The sequence below is a fragment of the Poecilia mexicana genome, unplaced genomic scaffold (assembly GCF_051168715.1).
Source record: "Poecilia mexicana isolate PSO_F unplaced genomic scaffold, ASM5116871v1 scaffold_23, whole genome shotgun sequence".
NCBI lineage: Eukaryota > Metazoa > Chordata > Actinopteri > Cyprinodontiformes > Poeciliidae > Poecilia > Poecilia mexicana.
The window spans coordinates 4,085,564-4,109,876 of NW_028263392.1; the positions used below are offsets into that span (position 1 = coordinate 4,085,564).

At 43.9% G+C, this 24,313-nt stretch overlaps 1 protein-coding gene across 2 annotated transcripts in view; it reads right to left on the reverse strand.

Moving 5' to 3' along the window:
• utp20 (UTP20 small subunit processome component) overlaps positions 1-24,313 on the reverse strand; it is a 29,023-nt gene that overhangs the window by 1,397 nt on the left and 3,313 nt on the right. Inside the window, exons 9-58 of one of the 2 annotated variants that reach the window (XM_088003124.1) lie at positions 24,146-24,286; positions 23,135-23,269; positions 22,981-23,058; positions 22,723-22,901; positions 22,219-22,341; positions 21,596-21,684; positions 21,286-21,391; positions 21,060-21,210; positions 20,125-20,187; positions 19,876-20,043; positions 19,126-19,202; positions 18,899-18,978; positions 17,748-18,012; positions 17,487-17,666; positions 17,317-17,407; positions 16,211-16,296; positions 15,698-15,823; positions 13,761-13,927; positions 12,675-12,883; positions 12,452-12,595; positions 12,273-12,352; positions 11,935-12,170; positions 11,703-11,847; positions 11,513-11,600; positions 10,703-10,846; positions 10,509-10,562; positions 10,280-10,432; positions 10,018-10,173; positions 9,135-9,275; positions 8,912-9,049; positions 8,680-8,819; positions 8,521-8,603; positions 7,886-8,187; positions 7,672-7,811; positions 7,429-7,585; positions 5,281-5,379; positions 5,011-5,178; positions 4,101-4,267; positions 3,842-3,989; positions 3,638-3,754; positions 3,384-3,554; positions 2,792-2,923; positions 2,589-2,699; positions 2,366-2,515; positions 2,085-2,267; positions 1,333-1,464; positions 790-922; positions 531-715; positions 379-450; positions 23-298 (exon numbers count right to left, since the gene is read on the reverse strand). In XM_088003124.1, coding sequence (XP_087859250.1) covers positions 23-298; positions 379-450; positions 531-715; positions 790-922; positions 1,333-1,464; positions 2,085-2,267; positions 2,366-2,515; positions 2,589-2,699; positions 2,792-2,923; positions 3,384-3,554; positions 3,638-3,754; positions 3,842-3,989; positions 4,101-4,267; positions 5,011-5,178; positions 5,281-5,379; positions 7,429-7,585; positions 7,672-7,811; positions 7,886-8,187; positions 8,521-8,603; positions 8,680-8,819; positions 8,912-9,049; positions 9,135-9,275; positions 10,018-10,173; positions 10,280-10,432; positions 10,509-10,562; positions 10,703-10,846; positions 11,513-11,600; positions 11,703-11,847; positions 11,935-12,170; positions 12,273-12,352; positions 12,452-12,595; positions 12,675-12,883; positions 13,761-13,927; positions 15,698-15,823; positions 16,211-16,296; positions 17,317-17,407; positions 17,487-17,666; positions 17,748-18,012; positions 18,899-18,978; positions 19,126-19,202; positions 19,876-20,043; positions 20,125-20,187; positions 21,060-21,210; positions 21,286-21,391; positions 21,596-21,684; positions 22,219-22,341; positions 22,723-22,901; positions 22,981-23,058; positions 23,135-23,269; positions 24,146-24,286 — 7,059 coding nt within the window. Of the gene's footprint in view, positions 1-22; positions 299-378; positions 451-530; positions 716-789; positions 923-1,332; positions 1,465-2,084; positions 2,268-2,365; positions 2,516-2,588; positions 2,700-2,791; positions 2,924-3,383; positions 3,555-3,637; positions 3,755-3,841; positions 3,990-4,100; positions 4,268-5,010; positions 5,179-5,280; positions 5,380-7,428; positions 7,586-7,671; positions 7,812-7,885; positions 8,188-8,520; positions 8,604-8,679; positions 8,820-8,911; positions 9,050-9,134; positions 9,276-10,017; positions 10,174-10,279; positions 10,433-10,508; positions 10,563-10,702; positions 10,847-11,512; positions 11,601-11,702; positions 11,848-11,934; positions 12,171-12,272; positions 12,353-12,451; positions 12,596-12,674; positions 12,884-13,760; positions 13,928-15,697; positions 15,824-16,210; positions 16,297-17,316; positions 17,408-17,486; positions 17,667-17,747; positions 18,013-18,898; positions 18,979-19,125; positions 19,203-19,875; positions 20,044-20,124; positions 20,188-21,059; positions 21,211-21,285; positions 21,392-21,595; positions 21,685-22,218; positions 22,345-22,722; positions 22,902-22,980; positions 23,059-23,134; positions 23,270-24,145; positions 24,287-24,313 lie in introns of both variants that reach the window. The other variant, XM_088003123.1, reaches the window with a different exon arrangement.

A 24,313-nucleotide genomic window follows, 5' to 3' on the forward strand; every position in this document is an offset into this window, starting at 1 on the left:
ATGAACCTGACGATCTGCTCACCTTGAGAGGAACCTTAGGAGCGTAAGCTGCTTCTCTCTTCGCCATCAGAGACAGCTTCTTCATGAGCCACAGCAAAGAAGGAGGCCTGTTGTCTTTTTCATTATCAACCTCTTCTTCCTCCTCCTCAACTTCCTGTTCGTCTTCGTGATCGCCGTCGTCTTGATCGCCGTCCTCTCCATTTCCCGTCTCATTTTTCCCCTCTTCTAGAGTGGTGATGTGAGACTCTGGGGAGATGAGGTAAATCACCTTTCCAACGAAGAGGAGGTTTTTGATCACCTGCGAACAGGAAGTCGGACATTTATGCACCAGATCAAACCGCAGAAGTTAAACTTGATGTTTCAGGTGTAACTATGTACCTGCTCTCCCGACGCCGTGTCCAGGAACTTGGACTGCAGCTGGCTGCAGAAGCTCAAAGCCAACTCTCTCATCTGGAAACAGAAGGAAAGCAGAAGTGAGACGCAGGAGTTTAAGACGGATGCGAAGCCAAAAAAAGTGATGTTGGGCTCACCTTCTTGTCCAGGTTGTTGGTGATGAAGTCTACAGCCGCCGGGTGAGACGAGGCGTCTCCCTTCGTTTCTCTCCAAACGGCGACCAACTGCTCGGCCGGCTGAGCGGCGAAGAGCTGACCGAAGAGCTGTGAGGCGGTTAGCCACACCCAGCAGTGAGGGTGCCGCAGGTGGGCTTCCACGTGACCTGAAACGGGTTTGAAGGGTGTTCAAGGGCGAATTTGTTTTGGAAAGAGGGTGGGGCGCCTAAGACATGCTTACCCCACATGTGAAGCAGCGTGTCGTGAGGCTTCCTGAGCTCCAGCACACCGCAGTGTTTGTTTAATTTGGAGATGAGGGTGAGATAACTGAACAGCAGCCGGTCGGCTCCTTTCTCCTCCTCAACCTCATCGATCTGAGGGGAAGACGTGAAGATTCTTTACAATTTTTCCATCCTTTTCTAAAACGACTTTGCTTCTACAGTGTTCCACCGACTCAAAATTAGGACTTTTTAAGACCATTTAAGACCTATATCTCCACGGAAATGTACAAATTTCGCTAGCTGGTTGGCAAGTGTATGTTAGCCGTCTCAAATCACAGAATGAACAGAAAACGTCTGAGTGTGACTTCAACTTTTGCCTGACAGAAATGTCCCAGAAGAAAAAAAAATACACAGAATATGCGGGATTAAATAGTCCTGTCAAAACAAAACTTAAGACCTGTGATTAAATTACTTTTTAAAAACCAATTTAAGACATTTTCAGTCCTTAATTTTAGTTACACGCATGTAAGACTTTTTAAGGATGCTGTTGTATGTTTACTCACATCTTCATAGGCGTCAGGGTGGATCTCTTTCTCCAGCAGAGGCAGCAGGTCGTCCAACCGACTGGAGAATTTCTCCTCCTCCACTTCCACAAACAAGCCGCAAACCTGAACGCCGACGCGCCGCAGCGTGGCCTGAAGAGGAAAACATCGACATGGCTTTTAAAAAGGATGTGACAATTAACCGATAGGTCTTCAAATCTCTTAGTTACGAATAATCCCTGAACTTTTCCACTTTTGTCGCACTAAAGCTACAAACTACTGGACTTAATTGGGATAATAAACCAACACAAAATAGGGAATAATTGTGAAGTGGGTTGTAAAATCTTTGTGCGCATCTATATTCACCCAAAAAGAAGAAAACTGAGCACAACAATGAGTTGGTCAATTATGTAAATTCAAGGGATGCACCGATTGAAGTTTTCTGGCCAATCACCGATCTTTAAAGAGTCCAATTTTGTTGAAAGCACAATTATCCCTGATTTTGACCAAACTTAGGTAAACTTATGAATTCAAGAGAAGCTACAAAGTTTTCAGACATTTAGGAAATAGAAAGAATTTGGGTAATTTTTATCTAAAACGAGAGGCTTGATCACAAACAGTGTGTCTTTTTATATTTGGTATCAACTGTACTGGTCGATCTCCAATCCCTCAAAATGAAGGAAATCGGAGCCGATTTATCAGTTCGATCCCACACCAAAAAAGCATTTGTGATAAAATGTGGAAACGTTCATAAGGTGTGAATGCTTCAGCACCTTTTCTGCAGTGAGCCAGATGTTGACATAGGAGTACAGCACGTTTTGGTGGTGTACGTCCAGCTGGCCGAGCAGCGCCTTGATGGCCATGGCGGCCATTTTCTTACAGCGCACCGAGTCGTCGTTGATGATGATCAGAGCCAGAGGGGGGAAGAACAGGCTGCTGTAATCCGCCAGCAGATTCTGAATGACAAAACCAGAATGTTATTCATATATTCGCAAAAATCTGTAATTGTCAGGAATATCGTGTTAGAGAGAAAAAACAAGGATTCGATCTGAACCTGAGGGAACATCTGGAAGATGGAGGCCAGCAGTTCCAACACCGACTCCCTGCCGGTGTCCAGCTCGTACTGCAGCTGGGCCACCACGAAGTCCAGGTGGGACTTCAGCTTCTTCCCCAGCGGGTAGTCCAGCAGGTACTTCAGGTAGATCTGCACCGCACAAAACCTACGGTCAGACGCCAGCACAGACCTCTGCTTCAGAAACGCCTCGGCTTGTTCTTACGTGTCGGCAGTGAGTTCTGATCATGTTGTTGCTCCCGGTGACGGACAACTTGGCCACCTTCTTCAACACCTCCTCCATCTCTGGGACGATGAGCTTCCTGGACAGGATGGCCTGGAGTGGTCCGACGCATGAAAACAACACGGCTGAGAGGGGGGCCGACGGCTTCCTGACGCCGTGTTGCACCACGGAGCTGCGGCGCTTACCTTGAGCAGGCCAAAGGCGGTGGCTTGGCGCGACTGGTCGTAGATGTCCTCCTCGGCGTAGCCCAGCAGCACCTGCAGCTGCGTCTCAGAGATCTTGTTACTTTTGATGTTCTTTACGAGAATGGTCATGGTCTGCACAGCAGAACGAGGTCAGTTCGGTGTCGGTGTTTAGTTAGTCCATATGCAAAAGAGTAAAAAAAAAATAAAAAAACAAGCAGTTGTTTATTAGTGGAAAAATGTATTTGGACGAGTCTTCCTGGGACAAGAATGTGGCCTTTTAAGTGGAAAAAAACACTAGAGGAGAGGGGGAGAGAGACAGAAAGAAAGAGAAAAAGAGAAAGACAGCAAGAAGGAGAGGAAAACAAAAACAGAGAAAGAGAGAGAAAAAAAAGGCAGGAAAAGACAGAAAGACAATTTTGCTGGACGATAAATTGTCCCAGTAACTATCGCTATAAACGATAACGTTGTTGTTTTGAGACATCCAAAACATTCTCAATAAACTACAACCAAAAGCAAGAAATAGAATTATGATGCAGCTGTAAACTTCAAAAATTTCTTGCGTATTTCTCCTACAGTTTGCATTTCTCTCTACCTTGAAGCAGTTCTGGACCAGCTGGTAGTTCTCTCCCCGCGCCGCACCGGCCTTGGAGTAATCCTTCAGCAGGACAAAGAGCTGCCTGGTCAGCTGCTGGGCGTTCTGCTTCACGGCCGGCAGAGGGAACCTCAGCAGCCAGGTGAATGCCACCAGAGCCTCGGTGATCACCTGGGGAGGACGTGTCGCGTCAGGTGGGATTTGAACAGCAGCGACAGAAAGGTAACCACGGTGACGGGGTAAATGGCCGGTACCTTCACGTGCATGGAGTCGAGGCACTGGAGCAGCAGCTGGACGAAGGGATCCAGCATCTTCAGAGCCGACGCCTCGGATGAATTCACTTTAGATTTCTTCAGACTTAAGTGGAGCAACTGGAGGATTCGAATGTGGAACATTTAATGACTTGTAGCTTAAGAGGGCAGATCAAACGGTGCAGACCACTGTGTGGGTTTGGTCACCTTGAGTCCGGCGTCCACCAGGATGTGCATGTTTGTGCGGCTGCTGACAGGGGCTTTCTGCCCCCCTCTCTTCGGGGTCGGAGGCAGCAGCAGACAGCTGGGAGGGGGCAGCCTGGGGTCAGGGGGCGGCTCCACCGACGCTTTCTCTCTGGAAAAAAAACACACACAAAGCAGCAGAGCGAGTTAGCCGCATGCCGCCTCAGGGTCGGTTTGAGTGTGTTAGCGTTAGCAGAAGAGGTGGGGGGGTTGTCTGGCCTACCGGTCCCTCTTGGTGAGCAGCGGCAGGCTCTCGCTGACCAGGCCGTGGCTCAGCAGCAGCACGTCCCGCGAGCTCATCCCGCTGTTTTCCAGCAGACCCAGGATCAGCCGCCGCAGCACGGCCGCCACACGATTACACACCTTCAGACGAGAGGAGGTCTCCAGGATCTGGAGCGAGGAAAAGAAAGAAAAAAAAAAAGAAAAAGATCTTTACAGATGTAACCAGGGGTTTGAACACTTTTTCTCACTGCACAACTCTAGCGCTTTTCAAGCATTTCTCAGCTAAGCTTTAGTTCATAAAAGTGAACTAAAAAAATCAAAACAAAACGTTTCAATTAATTTTTCACTGTAGATTCTACAGTGAAAAAAAAAATTATAAAAAATACCCCAATTCAATTTGTTGAATGTAAAAAATACAAGCAAACCATTAGTTCAGTTACACAGATCAAGTCATTGAGCCATTAGGAATAATTAATAATTAATAATTCCTGCTCAAATAAAATGCTTAAACACTTATACCAGGAAAGTCACAAAAGTATCTGTAAAAAAATGTTCTTGCTATCTTTTCTGGCATTTAGGAAATAAGAATAACTTTTAGATTTCTAACTGACCTCAAACAAGAAAACTGATTTAATTTCAGACACTTTTAAATAAAAATGTCTCTTACGTTTTATTATTTTGTTAAACAGATTAGAAATTTAAGCTTTTGATCAAACATTATATTGCACTTTTTTTTTTACAAAACTGAGCAGTTTGAATATCTTCTTCAACGACTTTATGCACAAATCAAGCACTTTCCAAGCCTTTGAAAACACCTGCAAAATATTCAAGCCTTTTCAAGGATTCCCAGCAGCCAATCGAACCCTGAACACCACTAAATCCCGCCTCTTCCTGCTCGGATCCGCCCTCACCTCCTTCAGCGGCAGGACCAGCTTGGTAATGCTCTCCTTGCTGCAGAAGCGCGCCAGCAGCTCGTACGAGTCCATGCTCTTGCTGTGTCGCGCCTCCATCACCTTGGAAACGATGCCCTTGACTTCCTTCTCCTCGGCGACGGTGCCGAACAGCTCGTTGTTGAAGATCTGATGGGCAAAGAGCGAAAAGCGGCCATTTAGGTGAGAGAAGAAAAACAAGAAGAAAACTGAAGAGTTTCTATGTGGAATCTGGAGGTGGGAAGCTCTTACTCCGATCAGCATGCTCATACAGGGGTCCAGGTCTCCGCTCTTCAGCGTCGGGCTGATGGCAGACAGCAGGTGGTACACTGTGAACGTCAGCACGTGCAACTGGTTGGACGGAGGGCGGGAAACGGATGAGAGAAAAACCAAAAGGTCTTTACTTCATATACAACTTTGTCACATTCTGCCACAAAACGATGAACGTCAAAGTTTGCAGCATGTACAAGATGGTCAGAGATGATAATGTGATTAGGGCCAAAATTAGTACTAGTTGCACTAATTAGCAACTAGTACAACTAGGTCTATGAGGTCACAGAGGCCTGTGAGGTCACAGAGGCCTCAAAAGAGGTGACAGAGGCCTATGAGGTCAGAGCTCTATGAAATCACAGAGCCCTGTGAGGTCACAGAGGTCTATGAGGTCACAGAGGCCTATGAGGTCACAGAGGCCTATGAGGTCACAGAGGTCTATGAGGTCACAGAGGTCTATGAGGTCACAGAGGCCTATGAGGTCAGAGGTCTTAGAAATCACAGAGGCCTATGAGGTCACAGAGGTCTATGAGGTCACAGAGGCCTATGAGGTCACAGAGGCCTATGAGGTCACAGAGGCCTATGAGGTCACAGAGGTCTATGAGGTCACAGAGGCCTATGAGGTCACAGAGGTCTATGAGGTCACAGAGGTCTATGAGGTCTATGAGGTCACAGAGGCCTATGAGGTCACAGAGGCCTATGAGGTCACAGAGGCCTATGAGGTCACAGAGGCCTATGAGGTCACAGAGGCCTATGAGGTCACAGAGGTCTATGAGGTCACAGAGGCCTATGAGGTCACAGAGGCCTATGAGGTCACAGAGGCCTATGAGGTCACAGAGGCCTATGAGGTCACAGAGGCCTATGAGGTCACAGAGGCCTATGAGGTCACAGAGGTCTATGAGGTCACAGAGGCCTATGAGGTCACAGAGGCCTATGAGGTCACAGAGGTCTATGAGGTCACAGAGGCCTATGAGGTCACAGAGGCCTATGAGGTCACAGAGGCCTATGAGGTCACAGAGGTCTATGAGGTCACAGAGGCCTATGAGGTCACAGAGGCCTATGAGGTCACAGAGGCCTATGAGGTCACAGAGGCCTATGAGGTCACAGAGGCCTATGAGGTCACAGAGGCCTATGAGGTCACAGAGGTCTATGAGGTCACAGAGGCCTATGAGGTCACAGAGGCCTATGAGGTCACAGAGGCCTATGAGGTCACAGAGGTCTATGAGGTCACAGAGGTCACAGAGGCCTATGAGGTCACAGAGGCCTATGAGGTCACAGAGGCCTATGAGGTCACAGAGGTCTATGAGGTCACAGAGGTCTATGAGGTCACAGAGGTCTATGAAATATGGCTTCTTTACTTGAACTTTTTGGGAGAAAAGGTACTTATAAGAATAGTTTTACTGTACTGTACTTGAGTAATATTTCTTCTTTTGTGTTTTATACATGCCACTGTTTATATCCTTGTTTATTTTGTATTAATAAACTCTTATCCTATTTGAAATGTTACATTTCCCCCTATTCTGGGGGTTTCATGTGACCCCCAAAATGAGCCAATGCCCCCCTGCTAAACTCTTCTGGAACCGGGCCTGTGTATCACAAAGCAGGTACTCAAATAGACTGATGTTCAATCTATTTCACAGAGTGTTAGTTGCTTATTAGCAACTAGCACAACTAGGCTATATACAGCTCTGGAAAAAATGAAGAGAGCACTGCACAGAACCCTGTTGAAAACCTCCTGGTTATTTCAACAGATATTGATTTCTGAACTCTTCCTGAGGTAAAACAATAGTATTGTTGCTTCTAAATGAAAAATTGAGAATCTGTGGCAAGGCTTTATAATTGATATTCAATCTTATTGAGCTTGAGGAATTTCACTGAGAAGAATGTGGAAAATGTCCATCTTTAGATACACAAAGCTAGAAGAGATTGTAGCAAAATACCCTTGTTGGTGATTTTGTAAAAAAAAAACAAACAAAAAAAAACAAAGCAAAACGATATGTATTCTTTTCATAACTTCCCGATCACGTGCCACTTTGTGTTGGTCAATCACACAAACTCTAAATCAATGATTTTAATGTAACAAACAGACTATTACATGCTGATATCTGCATGCCTTGCATGTTCTCATACCTGGTAGCCTTTGACCAGAACGCCCTGCATCTCTTTGAGCAGATACTGCAGGTACCTGCAGCCCAGAGTCTGCATGATCTTCACCAGCGTTCCTCTCGCTACGTCGCGGATCTCCTGGAAGCGGTTTCTCAGCAGGACACAAACCTTGATCAAGATGCTGGAAATAAAGAAGAAAGCCGACGCTGTTAGTCGCCCACGTGTCAGGAAAACCTCCCCGATTTTTAAGGGAAAAACCTGACCTACCCCGGGAGGTTGGCCTCCATGATGTGAGGAGGCAGAGTCTGCATGAGCTTGACCATGGCGAACGCGATGGGAATGCGCACCACCTCCTCATCCTTCACGTCTTTGGACTTCACCGCTTTGTGCTCCTCGTCACGCTTCACCTGAAGCGAGAAATAATAATCTGAGCTTTCGTTGCTGCTGGGGAGCGTTTCCTGATCCAGTTCCTGCTCTCTACCTTTGCAGTGAGGCACTTGTTGAGGCGGGGCAGCACGCTGTCGTTCACCGTCTTGTGGATGGCAGCCATCAGGGACTCCAGCTCCTCTCTGCTTTGGGGCAAGCCGCTGGACACAGGCGGCGCTGTAGGAGCTGCCTTAGCTGGGATTCTTGACGCCGCCGCTCGTGCGGCAGATTCGGTTTCCATGGGGACGCTGGCGGAAGCTGCCTTGTCGTCGGTCTCCATGGCTTCTTCATCGTCGCTGGTGTCCAACTCTATGGCCCCTGCCTCGTCTTCGACATCCATCGCTGCCGCGCTCTCGGCTGGGCAGAAATAGTTGAGACGTTTATTATAAAAAAAAACAAAAATAGAATTTATGCCAGGTGGTTTTTGGATGAAATAATGATGAAATACATCGATGAATTGGATGGACAGACAATGGACTGAGGGAAGAATGGATGGATAGACAGGAAAAAAACATGGATGGATGGATGGAAAAATGGAAGGCGGAGTTACAAATTGAAAGATGGATGGACAGATGGATTTAAAAAAGAATGCTGAGGAACAGGAACAAAGTGCATCTCCTCCATGCTCGTCCAGACCAGAAAACGCTCCAGTCTGTTTACAGATCGGATCTTTGCCGCTCCTCCTCTCACCTTCTCTGGCTCTGGCAGCCTCCATCTCTCTGCTGAGGGTCTGATGGTCGAAATGGAAGGCCTCCAGCACAGTGACCAGCAAACTGCAAACGGGGAGCAAACAAATAAATCCCCTGAAATGAGCCAGGAAAAAAACAGCTCTCGGTCGGCCAGCTCTACCTGACGGCCAGTTTCTGCTCGGCCTGCGCCGTCTGCAGGATGTGGACGAAGTGCTTCAGGAAGTACAGGTATTTGGACCAGGTCAGCTTGCGGCACACCGCCCCCACCACCTCCACTGAGGCGGTCATCATGTTCTCATGCTGCGGTGTGAAAAGTGGACGAGAGTGTTAAGGGAAAATACAAAAAAAAAAAAATCACCTTTAAGAAAACCTTGTTTATTCTCTGCCGTCACCTTCAGCATCTTCTCGTCCAGCAGGGCGGTCATGGCGTACGGCATGATGTAGTTCTGAAGTGAGCGTGGGGTCATCGCCACGGCGCCCTCGGTCAGCTGTTTGGCAAACCTCCTGAGAGCGCGGGCTCGACGGTGGATCTGAGCGAAACGCACACACTCACAGGTCGGTTCAATGGCCCAAACGTGGGACATACAGGAGGAGGAGTACGGGTCCGTCTAATACCTGGATGTGCTTCATGTGCTCAAAGAAGTCCGACTCCGGGTCGTTGTAGTCCGTCAGCTGCACCAGGTCTCTGAACTCTTTCTTAGTGGGGAAGTTCTTCACCAGACAGGCCAGGACGGAGGTGTATTCATGCTGGACGCTCTGGAAAACAAAACAGAAACACACGGAAAGAGAGAAAGAGAGATTGGATTCAGGGCTGGAGCTGCAGAAGAGGCAGCAGGCATGATATAATGTAAGATCATCTCAGTTACAAGATGAAAAATGTAGCAAAATGAAGGTTTGAACACTTTTCCCACAGTAAAATTCAAACACTTTTCAAGCATCTTCAAACACCGTGTATTAGAGATAAAAAAAAAATTAAAAAAATGTATGTATATTTTTTTTATTAGGATTATGAAAATTTAGACTTTAATCAAGCGTTAGATATCAGTTTAAACATCAAGAACTTTCAATGACTTTATATAGAAATCAAGGACTTTCCAGTCCTTGGAAAAAGCTAAATGAAATTCAACCATTTCCAGGGATTTGAAGCAGCCGAACAAACCATGTAAAAAGCATCAATGGCACGGTTGAGAATTAAAGACACACATAAATATCGAAATCCTTCGGAAATGTATTCACAGCCTTAAATACAACTATCCACAAATCTGTCCTATTTTTGAATAGTTTGAAAGGTCTTGTTAAAGTCCAGCCCAAAATAAAATTGAGAATCTGTGTCAGGACTTGAAAAGTAACCCTAATAGGTGAAATCTGTCCAATCCAGATTAAAATGTCCGTCTCAGGAGGACTAAATCCAAATGCGCATTTGACTTTTTTAGCATTCTGTTGTTAAAAAAAGGCTTGGGAACCACTAAAGAAATGAACTGGATGCGAGTTCTTGTACCTCGGTCTTGCTGTGGAGCCCCTTGTGGACGGCGTCCAGGATGGTGTGTTGTATCAGATCTCTGTAGATCTGCACCCCAGCGCCGACGGCCGCCACCTGGCTGATCACTGCCGACACGCACAGGGTGGCGTTGTCTCCCAGCGACATGTCACCGATCTGCGTTTAAGGAATAAAAGAATCACGTCCAGCTTAACGGTGATCAGCTTGATCGCGACGGGAAGTGTGATTTTAGATTTAGACTGGAGTGATGTCCTGCACGAACCTCATATGTGTGGAAGCAGTTGTATATGAGGACGTTGATGTAGTCCAGATCCAAAGTTTGCATGTCTTTGACCCGCTTTGTCGCCTCTTGGAAAGCCGTCAGCCGCACGTCAAAGTGGATCTCATCCAGGTGGCGGCTGTCGAATGCGTTCAGCTGGAAAAGGTTTACGCATTTAGACCAGCTTCGATACTCCTCAGCTCACGATAACGGGTAGAAAAGCAAAGCTCACCTTTGTCGCTAAATCTGTGATGTATGTGAGAGAAGGGTCCAGATCCGAGAGAGTCTGGCACCAGAGAAGAGAACACGTTACCGATATACCAATATCAGACGTTAACATGAAGACTAAGCAAGGCAAGAAACAGAAAAATGAATCAGTTGTTAATATATTTCTAGCCAAACTTCATTGAATTTGTTAAAGGATACCTGGTAAACGGTGGTGAGAGCCTGCCTGGGTAACTTCTTGTGAATGACGGCGAAGAGTTTTCCGAGTGGCTGCAGGAAGGCGGAGGGCTGGTCGCTCTGCCGCAGCAGGTTCTGGATGGTGGCCAGGAGGTCCAGCTCTGTCTCCTGGGACAAACACATCACACCCTTTAAGAAAAAAACTCTATACAACTAGAGCTAAAGCGATTAATTGTGATTAATCGATCGCCGAGACAGCCGTCAACTTATTTAGTAATCAATTAACCTCTTTTGCTGAAACAACGTCACACTCAGTGCAAAAAAAATATTTACATTTAAGATGAAAAACCTTCTTAGTGTGAAAATATGTTCTATCCAGAACTCCACTAGTGGCAGTTTTAGCTTCACCCAGTTCAAATTTTGTGATAATCTCCTATTAAGACATTTACTATCAAATTATTAACCGGTTTATCTAATAAAAATTAAAAAAAATCAACAGATTAGTCTCTGCACTTTATCGTTGTTAAGTGAAGCAAAAAGGGTTGAGCTTTTCACATGTCGATGTTAGGATTTTTTTTTTTGATAAAGGTGAACCTTTGCTACAGAGGATCAAGTGTTCAAGGAATGCTACATTGTTGCATTTCAGGTAAGTAAAACTTCAAACATTGGGTTTTGCAGTGGTAGACCAACATATAGAACTAGTCTTTTCTCTTTTCTCCACACCATGATGTTGCCGCCACCATATTTAGCAACAAAAACAAACATTTTAATGGAAGTAACATGACAAAACAGCCTGTCTACGCATATTGAGACAAGCAGTGTTGGAAGTCTCACCTGAGAGTTGTTGCCTCTCAGGAGGTAAGGAAGCAAAAGGTTGATGAGCATCGAGCTCTGCTCCTTGTCGCTCACAAAGCGACTCACCCTGACAGAGAGAAAAAAAAAATATATATTTTTTTATGCAATCCATTTTGAACACCGAGAAACTAAAAAAAGGCTCGAGAGGAAACAGATTAAACAAACTCACTTGGAGAGGATGTTGAGCTCTTTGGCTACCTGAGCTCGGAATTTCTTCTTCTTGAGTCTGTCCGGGTTGCGAACCACTCCGCTGAAATACTGCAGCAAGGTGGTGATGTGAGGCAGCAGCAGTCTGGAGCCCTGAGGTAAGGATTCTGGAGAAATAGAAAATATAAAAACAAAGTGAATATTCCGCTTGGACAACGCAAAATTAAGGAGCTTCTAAGGGACTAGTTCTGAACCTTCTGTGATGACGGCGCCCTCTGGAGGCTGCGGGAACACGCAGCCATTCACGACGACCTCAGACTCTGCTTCGGAGGCGACAAAATCTTTGGCTGTTGCCAGAGACTCTATCATATCCATCACCATGGCGACGGTGGCCGGGGATGCGTTTTTGGCAGACAGGAGGGCAAAGACGTTTAGGAGGACGTCGCACTCTGGGTGGTCCGGCCTCTGCTTGGCTAGGAGGGGGAAATACCTAAAGCACACACACAGTGAGGCTCTTAAATGTTCACCAACAATTCCTGATTAATAATAATTAAAAAGACATTCTAGATTAATGCTCCTGAGGGAGCCTGACCTGGAGTTCTTGCACCACACGTGGATGAGCTTGAGCAGCGGTGTGGGGGAGTAGGGGCTCTCCGTGGGGAGGCGGCACACCTGAACACGAACAACGTCTAAACTCGTTAGCAAAACGCTGAAGTTTGGAGCGGGATAAATGTGATGGAGGTTAAAAAAAATAAATAAATCGAAGCGCACCTGAGGCCAGACGACAGCCTGGAAAACGCCGTCGATCTCATCTGGGGTGAAGGCGTACGAGTCGAACGCGTCGAAGAAGTCCTGGATCCTGAGGATACCGAGTCTCCTCAGGTTCTTCAGGGGGTTAAAACATCCTGCTCGAAGCTGGGAGAAGAAAGATGAAGGTTTTTAAGAGCGAACTGTGTGGAAACGGAGAAAACTAAGACAAAAAGAGCTTTCTTACCTGCTGTCTTTTGCCCAAGATGGTGGACAAGGAGGCGGTGACGCACAGCAGGATCTGCAGGACTTTGGGCAGGTACATGTTGATGAGGTGACCCAGCTTGTGCAGGACAACGTTGATGATGTTCAGCAGGCTGTGCTGACGGCCCAGAGGAAGGACGGCGGCCATGTTGGTGTCAGCTATGGCCCTTTCCACCGCTTCCAGGCAGGATCCTGAGGACCAAACAGTAGAGATGGGCGGACACATACCAGATATTGATACAGAGTCCGTATCAGTAGCGATACCAGTGTGGTGAGATCGATGCTTTAGTTTCAGATTCTGTTTTGGAATTTTATTTTATTTTTGTACTGCTGTTTCTCAACTCCACCTCAAAAAAGATTTTGTATTTTTATTATTATTATTATTTTTTTTTTTACTTAGAAAAACATGCATACATTTTATCATGTTAATATGTTCTCAAAGTATTTTGTAGACACCTATAAACTTTGAATTATTTAGTTAAGAAGTTGGAAAAAAAAAAAAAAAAAAAACACCTCCTGGGACGATGGTTTATTGGGGCCATAAAAAAACTTACATTTTTTTAGATTAATTTCAGAAATTCTGTTGGGGAAAAAAAAAAAACAGGGAAACATTCAAAAGTCAAACTTTCCCCGTTTTTCTAGAAAATTTCTGCGATTAATCCAAAAATTTCTGAGTTTTTTTTTTTTTTTTTCAAGCAAATTTTCGGATTTTCAAACTCAGAAATTTCATAGTTTTTCTAGAAAATTTCAGATTTTTTTTGACGGAAATGTAATCTTCATTTTTGTTTTTGTTATTCTATGTCAATGGCCCTAATACACTGTTGCAAAGGTCAGAAGTTTGAGGATATATTAAACTTAAACAATAAAAAAAGTATCAGTATTGATATTGGCCCTGTATTTACTTGGTATGAGATCGATACCAAAATATGGAGTATTAAACATCTGCCAAATGGATATTATGTTTACTCTTGTATTTAACAGCCAGATATTTTTACTTTAAGCTATACTCTAATAAAACAGTTGCTACACAGTACAGTAATTTGCTAGCAGTATGTTCTCAGAAGCTCACCTTGGCTGTAATGGCACAGAGGCTCCAGAAGCAGGTCGATGAACATCCCCAGCTCCTCTGATTGGCTCCCCGCCAGGAATCGCAGAATGATGGCGGACCGCGTGGCGGCACTCGCCTTTCCCTGGAACTTACTGCCGGCTTTACTGCGCATACGGCCAAACAGGATCCTGGCACGCACGCACGCACGCACGCACACACACACACACACAGATGTTATTTTTACAGCCAGTCGCATCTGTAAACCAATCACACTCATTTTTAATATAGTTTTTCACACCTGTAAAGCAATATCTTGTCAGTTCTTCTTGTTTTGCTTTAAAAAATAAAATTTACTCTTTCTAAAGCTAGCTTGTAGCTCGATCAGAGCTGATTCGGACACTTGGAAGTAGGGCTGTTGTAAACGAATATTTTAGTAATCGAGTAATCTATCGATTATTCTTACGATTAATCGAGTAATCGGATAAAAAAAATTATAAAATGAAATATTGGTAAATCTGGCATAATACAGGTGTTACTATCACATATCAATATCAGTCCAATTTTTCATATTTGAGCATCCCTAACAGTTGCTTTTTTGTAGTTTAGAAAACTAACCTGTAACAATAATAGCTCACTTTCTAAGTTAACCAGAAGAAAAGTTATAGAAAAATCTGAAATTATATTGAATTTAATAACAAAGAGGCAGGCTCATAAATATGCTTATAAAAATGTCTACAATCCAGCTTTTAGTTTATGTATTCATCTTCAGTGAGTTTAATAGATTAATTAAACTCACCTTGCCACCTAACCTGTCACGCTTTGGGTTTGAAAATACGGGAAATGCCGCCTGGAGTGGGAGGAGAGGGCAAATGAACGAACGTAAGATGGGGTGGAGGGGAGGAAATAGACCAGCGGACTGACGAACCGTTAGACCGGGGGACGAACACGGGGGGAAGCAATACGGGATATTTACGACACCTTCACTGGTCACACTCAGAAACTCATCTACCAGCCATGTACGATGCGCTCCGCCACCCGTTTCTTCAGACCGGGATATGAAATTTATTGTGCGGTTCGTCGGTAAAGCTACATTTACACGGTAAGCATCAGCTACTCAGCCGCCCGCCCTGTTCAGGCTATCCGCTCACCTCAGCGCTCTTCCCGCCGTTCGCTTTCAACCAGCAGCCCCGGAGGAGAAATGCTGCCGTACTCCAGGCATTCCCCCAGTCATTTTAAGGATGCTTATTGGTTCCCCAAAAACGATAAAAAGTCGGGCATTATCATCAATCAATAAAATCCCCACGGGCCAATCTTGAAGATTGGACTTTAGGCCGCTGAGACTTAGCTTTTGTCAACAACTCAGAGGCGGAAGTGAGAGCTCCGCGCGACGCAAATGAAGTCCCGGCCGGAACACGGTGCGCTAACTAATAAAACATAAATTAACGAAGCTTCGAGGCAGGTAAATTTTCCTCGAGGAATTTTAGTAATCGAGGTACTCGAATCATTCGAGGAATCGTTTCAGCCCTACTTGGAAGCCTCACTTCCAAGTGTCCAAGAACATGATGTGGTTCTGGAGTGGTTCAGATCACTGACAAAAATAATGTCAGATACTCCTTTGCACTGTTGACATGTGGAGTCCATCAGGGCCTGATACTTGGGCCACTGTTACTTTGTTTTTTTGTATCTCCTTTTATGCAAATAATACTGAAGATTTTGTGCACTTCTGTGCATCTCTTTGAACTAAAAAAAAAAGCCAACTTGAAAAAAATTGACTTAAGGACGTGAGCGTTTTTACAATGGGACCAGGGCCGACTGGGGTGACGCTCGAATATCTCTGTAATGTCAAAATTGGTTGTTATTTTTTTCGTGCATTTTTTTAAAAAGTACTTTTCATATATAAATCCTGCAGTGGAACTCCAATGTATTTTTATTAAGAGTAGACACTCTGCATGTCTCACCTCATGAGCAGTGGAATCAGTCTGCTTCTGTGGGAAGCGTCAACTACTCCCGTTTCCTCAGAAATGTTGAAATGGACGATCTCCTCTTTGAAGTGTCTGTCATCCAGCAGCCGCTCAAGATTCTCCCTGCGCACACACACACACACACACGCAAACGCTAAAGTTCCGAAAGATGCAGAAAGCAATTACCCAGCATGAAGCGGGAACAAGCCAAACAGCTGGTATCGGCAGGTAAAAGAGCCTTTTATTTGCTGCTTCTCTTTTTCCTATGCTGGCAGTAGGTGACCGTAGCGAAAGCTAAATTAGCCTTGAACTGCTCTCCTGTCTGCAGCCTGGTTCAGTGTGAAGTAAAAGGATAGCTTGATAGCTACAAGCAGTGGCCAAAAAGTCAGTTAGCAGCAGCAATTCAGTCAGAGTGGACATTCCTGCGTCCGTAACCATAGACGCAGATGATGAGAGCAGCAAGCTATCAGAGATGGAAACCAGGAAAACAGCCAAAGAGAAGTTCCTTACTTATAGGGGACGATGTTGGGGTCTTTGTAGGTCAGGACACACTCCAGCGCCACACACTGGATCTGCTGGTCCTGATGGCAGAGCAGCTGAGGGCAAAAAGACAAGAAGGAGAAATCAGCTCAGTGATAAGACAAGAGAAGATGTGTGAGCAAACAAAATGATTCGACATATAAAGTGTTTAGCTAATTGTTTCATTGATGGCATTAAAGCTAATGCTAAAGCACTATTTAATAGAAAAAAAGGTTGTTTTTTTTTTGTTTTGTTTTTTTTAATAAAATTCATTTGTGGGTTGAGCGTTCGCCTGTGAAAAATTTGACAAATTCTATCTGCCAATACAGAAAACTTTTTTTTTTTTTTGCCTAAAATGCAACAACATGGCATTCCTTTTTGCCTGGCTCAGCATTAGTACAGTCCAGGGATAATCTGTTGATTCTTTTTTAGATTAACTGAAAAATAATTGATTAGGAAAAGCTGCTTAAATAGAGGATTTGTTTTAATTTTTTTTACAGAAATTGAACCAGGTGAAGCTAAAACTATGTTGGGTGTTAACTATTAATCTAGTTCTAAAATAATAGGGCTGAAATGATGAATTGCTTTAATTGAGATTAATCGATTATTCAAAAAATGTTCAAATAATTTAGCAATCTACTAACTGGAGTATAGAAATTAAAAAAAAACAAAACGTAATTTGCTGAAAAAAATCCAACATATTCAGCACAATAATTAAGCCAAAATTGTAAAAAATATAGATATACATTTTGCATTTAATAAAAAAAACCAGCTTTGTTTATAAAAACTATATGTTCCCCAAAACAGATTTTTACAAACAAAAATGTGGCTTCGTTTTAGTTTCACCTTTAGTCAGTAGAATGTTAATTTTTGTTGTCAATAAAAGAACTGCATTATTTGTTTATTTGCATCTTTTCATGTATTTCTTATATTGTATAAGAAAGGCCTATAAGTGCCTATTTTAAAAATCTGTAGAATTGGTTAATTTTTTTTAATCCCATTAATCGTCAAAAAATAATCGCTAGTTGCAGCCCTATGATGATTAATCGCGATGAATCTGATTAATCGTTTCAGTCCTACAGTAATGTGTTGGGTACCTGGTTGTAGAGCTCACTGAGGCTGCTCTCCAGATACAGAGCCCGAGGGTTGGTGAATTTGGTGAACACCTTCAGATGTGTTATCAGCTGTCTGCAAGAGAGAGAACGCTCATTCCATGAAAAAGCTTCACTTCTGGATCCTAAGCTCACATGGAATTCTGGGTTCTTACTTTGCGGCAGCTTTCCTCGGAAGCGTCTTCCTCTGATCCTTGGCATCCTCCTCCTCTTCATCCTCCTCCTCTTGTTCTTCTTCTTCTACTTCCCCCTCTAACCCCTCATGGACCGCTTCGCTTCTTTTCCTCAGGTCCTGAGTGGGTGCGACCAGCATGTCGGCGGGATAAAACTCATTCCTGTGGAAGAAATGAGCGTCACTATCGGGAACTCGCTCCGGAGTGTGAGAAACAATCGCCCGGTTGTGGCGTTCCACCGACCTGACGAAGCGGAGCAGCAGGGGGCTCAGCTCTCGGCTCCGGGGCTCCACCCGGTCCGGGAACTGCACCATGGCTCGCCACAGCAGGTCGCGGAAGTTAGGGAAGTCGGTTCTCTCGTCAGGGTCGGAAGTCAGCCGGAGCCGATCCAGGAACAGCACGCCCACGTCCCCGCTTTCGATGACGTCGCAGCCGGGCTCGGCTTGGGGGGCCGACTCTTCTTCTACTTCGTTGTCGTCGTCTTCGTCGATCACGCCCAACTCCTTCTCTGTAGAGATTTTTATAAAGATTTTCAGATAGATCACCTAAACATAAGTGAATAATTATGAAGTGGGAGGAAAACTTTGATCTATTCACGAATAAAAATCTGTATTTATATTTCTGGACACCCCTGAGTAAAATACTTTTTGGCCAACATCAAATATACTAAAACACAGCAGCTCAGCTCTCAGATAAGGCGGTGGCAGCATCATGCTGTGGGGATGATTTTCGGAGGGAAATTCTGGAAAAAAGAGAGTTTAAGGCCTGAAAAGGCCTGAGGCTGAAGTTGACATTCCACCAGGACAACAACCTTAAACATCCAATCAACACAAAGCTTCAGATGAAAATGTATTGCTGTATTGGAGTGGCCTAGTCAAAGTCCAGATGTAAACCCAACTGCAGTACTGAAGCAGGATGTGAAAACTGCAGTTCACAGATGCTCTTCACTCAATCCGACCAAGCTTGAGCCATTTTTGAAAAACGACAAAATCCTTGCCACACCAATTGGATTCAGACCTTGACTTTAACTAGATCATTTTACCACTTAGATTTGCTTTGCTCTAACCCATTATAGCTCTGTGCATCTATAGCCACTGTCCTGCTGGAAGGTGAACCCAGCTTTCTGTAAGAAAAATAAAAGTAGCATCCCCATAGCATAATGCTGCCACCACTATGTTTATGCATGTGGATGGTGTATCCATTTGAATATTCAGTGACATTTTCTTCCTATTTTTCTTTACAAATTTTCTTAAATATTTCCTTCCTTCCACATAAATTTTGTGCTACTTTTCATCAGGCAACAAATAAAATAAATAATATTTATTTTCATTGCAGTTTGCAGCTTTAGCAGTGTGAATATTTCTCCAGGGGGTCGTGAATGCCGCCATCCTTACCTGCCAGCTCTGCCACCATCTCCAGATGTTCATAATAAACCCCCCAGAAGTCCTTGTTCTCCATTCCTCTGGCATGGCTCCTGAAAGAAGGACAAAGAAATGAGTGATTTAGAAAAACCACAGCCGCCTACTGAGCTCAGACCAGCACAGCAGCTTCACAGTAAAACCGGAGACGCAGCGCTCGGTAACGCAGCGATGGATAGAAGTATAAATTCGGTCGTACTCACACCACAAGTTCAATGACTGCATCCCACAGCGGCCTGAAGTTGACAAACAGCATGGCAATGAGATACCTCAGAGGGACCTGAAGGGAGGAAAACAGTATGCTGCCATATCATACGTATCAGAATGTTAATTCAAGAAACATTTTTGATGTCTTTCTTCATGTTTTTTTTTGTTGTTTTTTTTTGACAGGTTACATATCTCTATGCTTTACTGAATCACCAAGGAGTTTTATGATGATATTCTACGGTACTATTGTGATCATAAGAACTACTTGCATCTATTTTTACGTTACTGTAAAAAAAGGATGTGTCACAGTAATTATAACCCCACAAACACTAACACTGCTCTTGATAAACATTCCCACTAGTAACATGCCTCTTTAGGACACCAGTCACATAAAGAAGTGTGATGTAAGGCATCACTAAACTACAGATGGTGACTTTATTTTTAAATTTATTGACATTTATTTGTTAATGCTTTCATTGAACAAATGGGAAAAAGACCCATCAATCTTGACAATAAGGACAGTTTTTGAGATCTTAAGTTTAACTGGAATTTATTTTGACAACAATAAGTCAAAATTCCCAATCCCAAGGTGAGATTAAAATGTAGAAAAACTGAGAAGGAAAGCACAAACATTACTTGTTTAGTTGTTTCCCACCCCCAACATGAATAATTCAATTCAAAAATACTTTATTGATCCCAAAGGGAAATTAAATGTTGCTACTGTAGGTGGTGATGGCAGCGGGTACCTGCTGGAAGGTGGCGGGCGGCCCCCGCGGCAGGCTGCGCTGCACCAGGTCGTGCCTCAGCTTCCGCAGGTGGAGCAGCTTCTCCCTGTAGTCCTGCACCGACGCTGGGACCAGCTCGGCCAACAGGCAGACGGCGAACACCGACTGCGCCTCCGCACTCTCCTCATCCTGAAGAGAGAAAAATGAAAAAGGTTACCGACACCTTAGCACCAGCGCAACGAGGAGACGCGAGTCGATCAGCAGCAATACCTCGCTCTGTGGAGGGAGCTCAGCCTCAAACTGGGAGAAGATCCTCAGCGTCAGCAGGCGGATCTGCAGGTGGAAATTAATTAATTAATTAATTAATTAATTAATTGTTGCAAATAGGGAAGCAAGCTCCCTATTCCCTGTTTATCTAAAATTGATTGATCTTGACTAATTGGTAAAATGGCCATTTTCTTAAAACCTGAGTTTTCTCTTGTATCAAGAGGGTTGACTGTCTTTCCATAACATGAAGGGTTACATATTTTATAATGCTGAATTTTTAAAAAAGCACATTATATACACATTTTAGTGTCAGTTGTGTTAAATACTGACTAAACATTTAATTGTGGTTATCTCATGTGATTGCATATTTGCAACAAAACAGAAACTTTTTATTTTGCTGAATAGAAAAATAAAAAATTAAATAAATAAAATATATGAAACACTAAATCTCCCATGAACAGAGAGATGTTCAAGTACCGCCTGAGAAGAGGAGCGCTGGCTTTATCGCCTTTATAGCAGAGCAATAATTTTTGGTTGAGAAGTTGAAACCGCTTCGCCATATAGCACGACTAAATGAGCGCTATTGATGTTTTAACTCAAGGAACTTGTTGAACTTATTTCAAAACACAACCGCATAAAGTGCATTTTCCTTCCTACAACGGACTCCGTGTCGACTGTTTCTCATTTCTGTCATGGGAGTAGCTCCGCCATTTTTAATTCTGTATCTGGCTCCGCTTAAGGATGACCAGTGGCGCCACCTGATGGGTGGCGGCCAAATTACAACACTAAAAGCAGGTTTAAGCGGGCGTTATTAGTTATTATTGGCACTAATTTTAATCTAATAAACAATTAATCAACAATTAATTACAACTTGATAGTTTTTTTTTGCACCGTTGTAAAAATTAGTCAGAATATTTTTTGTTTAGGTGGAAACAAACCTTGGAAATGTTTGAGGAGAGGTTGGAGTGCAGTTTGTCATAGATCTCCAGCAAGGCAGCGTGGGACAGATGCTCCGATGCACCGCTGAGCGACAGGCGGGTGTAGTACAGGTCTCCCAGCAGCAGAGCCGACATGTCTGTGGGAAACCGCCTGCAGGAGCGACGGGGACGACGTTAAAGAGAAATATCATGTATAAAATTATTACAAAACAGAGGCTGCGCCTACCGCAGGACAGAGTAGACCTTGTCCACAGGCAACACGGAGAGCAGCTGGGCAGAGCTGTCCAATGAGAGGAGGCAGCTCAGAGCCTGTCTGGCTACAAACAGAGCAGCTGGAAGAAGAAAACACATTCAGGCTTTGTTTACATCTCACAACAGGATTCGAGATTTAAAGACGAAATAATTAGCTAAACATTAATCTCCACTGGGTTCTCATGTAAAAACCTTTGCGCTACTTTTCACGACGGCGTGAAAACATCTTTCTACCGGATTATACAGCCCAGCTTGCCAGGGAAGACGCTGGCATGCCCTCATACCTTTTCCCATTTTCTCCGCCTCAATGTCCTGGAGAAGGTGATTTAGAAAAGCTGCTACAGAAGGGAGGACTGCAGCCGAAGACAGAGGTCTAAAAAAACAAAACAAAAATCAAAAAGAGAGACACAAGTAGTAAAACTGGATAAAACTATGACAATATGGAAGATTCTCCCACTAGATGAAAGCTGCTGTGTGAGATTTGAGTTGTTTCTAGGTCTGTCACAATTACACATTTTGCTAGATGATACAATCTCCCAGCAATTATTGCGATAAACGATAATATTGTTGTTCTGAGACCATTTCCAAGTAACATAATGATAATGGCATAATAAAGCAAGTTTGCCCTCGTAAGACTAATACATTTTCATTTTGTAAAGAACACTCAACACTGGTATGGACCTGGAAGATATTTTAAATATGAAAAAATAAAAACACAACAACCAACAACTACAAATGGAATTAAAAACAAATACCACACACAACCAAAACCATCTGTAAACAAAACTGCCCTTCAAAACATATCAGTCGTCGGAATGGAAATTATTGAGCTCGTTTAATTTATTATGCGATTAATTGTAAATTGTAATTGACCAACTGCTTGTCGCGACAGGTTTCGTTGTTTTACCTGAGGTGCGGCAGCAGAACCAGGGCGGCCCAGGGCAGCGACAGGTCAGAGACGGGGCGCTCCTCTGGGAGTCTGATCAGGGACAGAACCAGCTCTGGAACCGTCTGCTGGTCCGACTCCTTGCTGCTAACAACAAAAAAAAAAACAAAAAAAACATTGACTTTAACATGTGTTTTACTAGGATTCCATGTGACAAAGTTAACAGATAACAATTAACCAATGATGAAATTAGTTGACGATTAATCAAGATTAATCCAATTAATTGATTACCAAATTATTAATCTGATTAATCAATTACTAACTTAGCTGACAATGAATCATGTTTAACTCTTTATGTTGTGGGAATCATTTTCTTTAGGGACAGTAAAGTTAGCCAGAGATTAGAAGATTAACTGAGCTAAATACAGGACAAGAATGACCTCGACGTACAACCTGGGCTTCGGTTTTTACAAATATATAAAATCCTGATGGGACAGTGAGAAGCTTCTGGAAGTAATATCTCACCTGGTGATCTGACCGGTGAACAGAAGCGGGTAGGTTTCAAAGGCCATGGAGCCATCGGTGGGGGGCGGGGCTTTGGCCAGGATCAGATCGACCAGCGCATGGAGAGCGCCGTGCCGCGACGGGGCGTCTCCGCGTCCTAGCAACCCGGCGGCGAAGTGCAGCAGGCTGGGGAGGAAGAGCTGGGAGCGGATGCCGTCCGTAAGAGAGAGAGGGGACGGGAAACACAAGAGAGCGTGCAGGAAACCAGCGGAAACCCACCTGTTCAAACTGGTTCATGGTGAACATCTCCTTGGTGAACTCCAGGATCAGATCCTGCTGCAGCCTGCTGCTGAATATCTGGTGAGCAGATAAAGCAGATTTTAAGACAAAACGAGGGGACGGGAACGCTGAGGTTTTAGGTTTGCAGCTGCACCTTTTGGACCGTTTGTAGGATGAGCGCGCTGGGCAGGTGGAGGTTCTCCCCCAGCAGCAGAGAGGAAACGATCTGGAGGAGGAGGCGGGAGCAGGAGGCCGACAGGGAGGAGCTGTCTATCAGCCGCACGCACATCTGAGCATCAGACAGGCCAAGAAACAGACAGAAAGTTTTACCTTCATGGTTTGGAAGGGAGACATTTTAAGACCTTATAAGTAGGGCTGGCCGATTAATCGATTCTGCTGATTAATCAAATTTATCGGTTAATCAAATTTTGGGGTTTTGAAGATTTAATTATTGGAAATTCTGGATTTTTTTTGCAGCTGTGCACTCAGTGGGTTTCCACAGTTCAAAGTGATGTCAGCCCACCCAGGGCGGCCATCTTGTTTGACAAGTGTGTTTTACAAATTCTGTTTATTTGGACTTTGAAGTCAGATCAACTTTCTGACAAAATGTTATGGTTAAAACAGATTTTTTTTTTAATTCCAAGAATAAAGTCATAATATTACAAGAATAGTCGTATGAGAATAAAGTTTTACCCATTACCAGAATAAAGTGGGAATATTAGGAAAATTAAGTCTTTTAATCCTCATTTTCAGCAGCAGGATTTGAAGCAATCACGCAAACGACTGAGTCTAAGTGTAAGAAAGAATCGCACGGACTACTCTGGTCACATCAGATATGGATAATTCGAGAAGATTATTTCTCAAAACGTTTTACTTGTAAGTTTAGGATTTATAAAACACTAAAAAATTGTTTGTGTTCTGCTAATATTAAGACTAAATTCTCAGTTAAACCAAAATTCTTGGGGTGTAGCTGGAATACTTCAACTGACAGAAGGGATGATAGAAACAAAAGCCACTTTTTGAAAATATTTTCTGTCCTTTTTAAGTAATTTTTGTAAGAAAAGAAAGCAAAAATAAATAAATAAATAAATAAATTGTTGGTTATATTTTGAACCTACATCGCCCAGCTCTGCTTATAAGCCAACCAATCTGAACGCTCAGTAACCTCGCAGACTGTCTCCGGGTTGGTGACTTTAGCTCCGCCCCTGTGGGACACCAGGGTGTGGAGAACAAACAGCAGCCTCTCCAGCTGCTCCGCTGCCTCATCCGTTTTCCCGGCAGCCTCCGACAGCTCCTCCACACTGACCTGAGACAGGAGGACACGTGAATCACA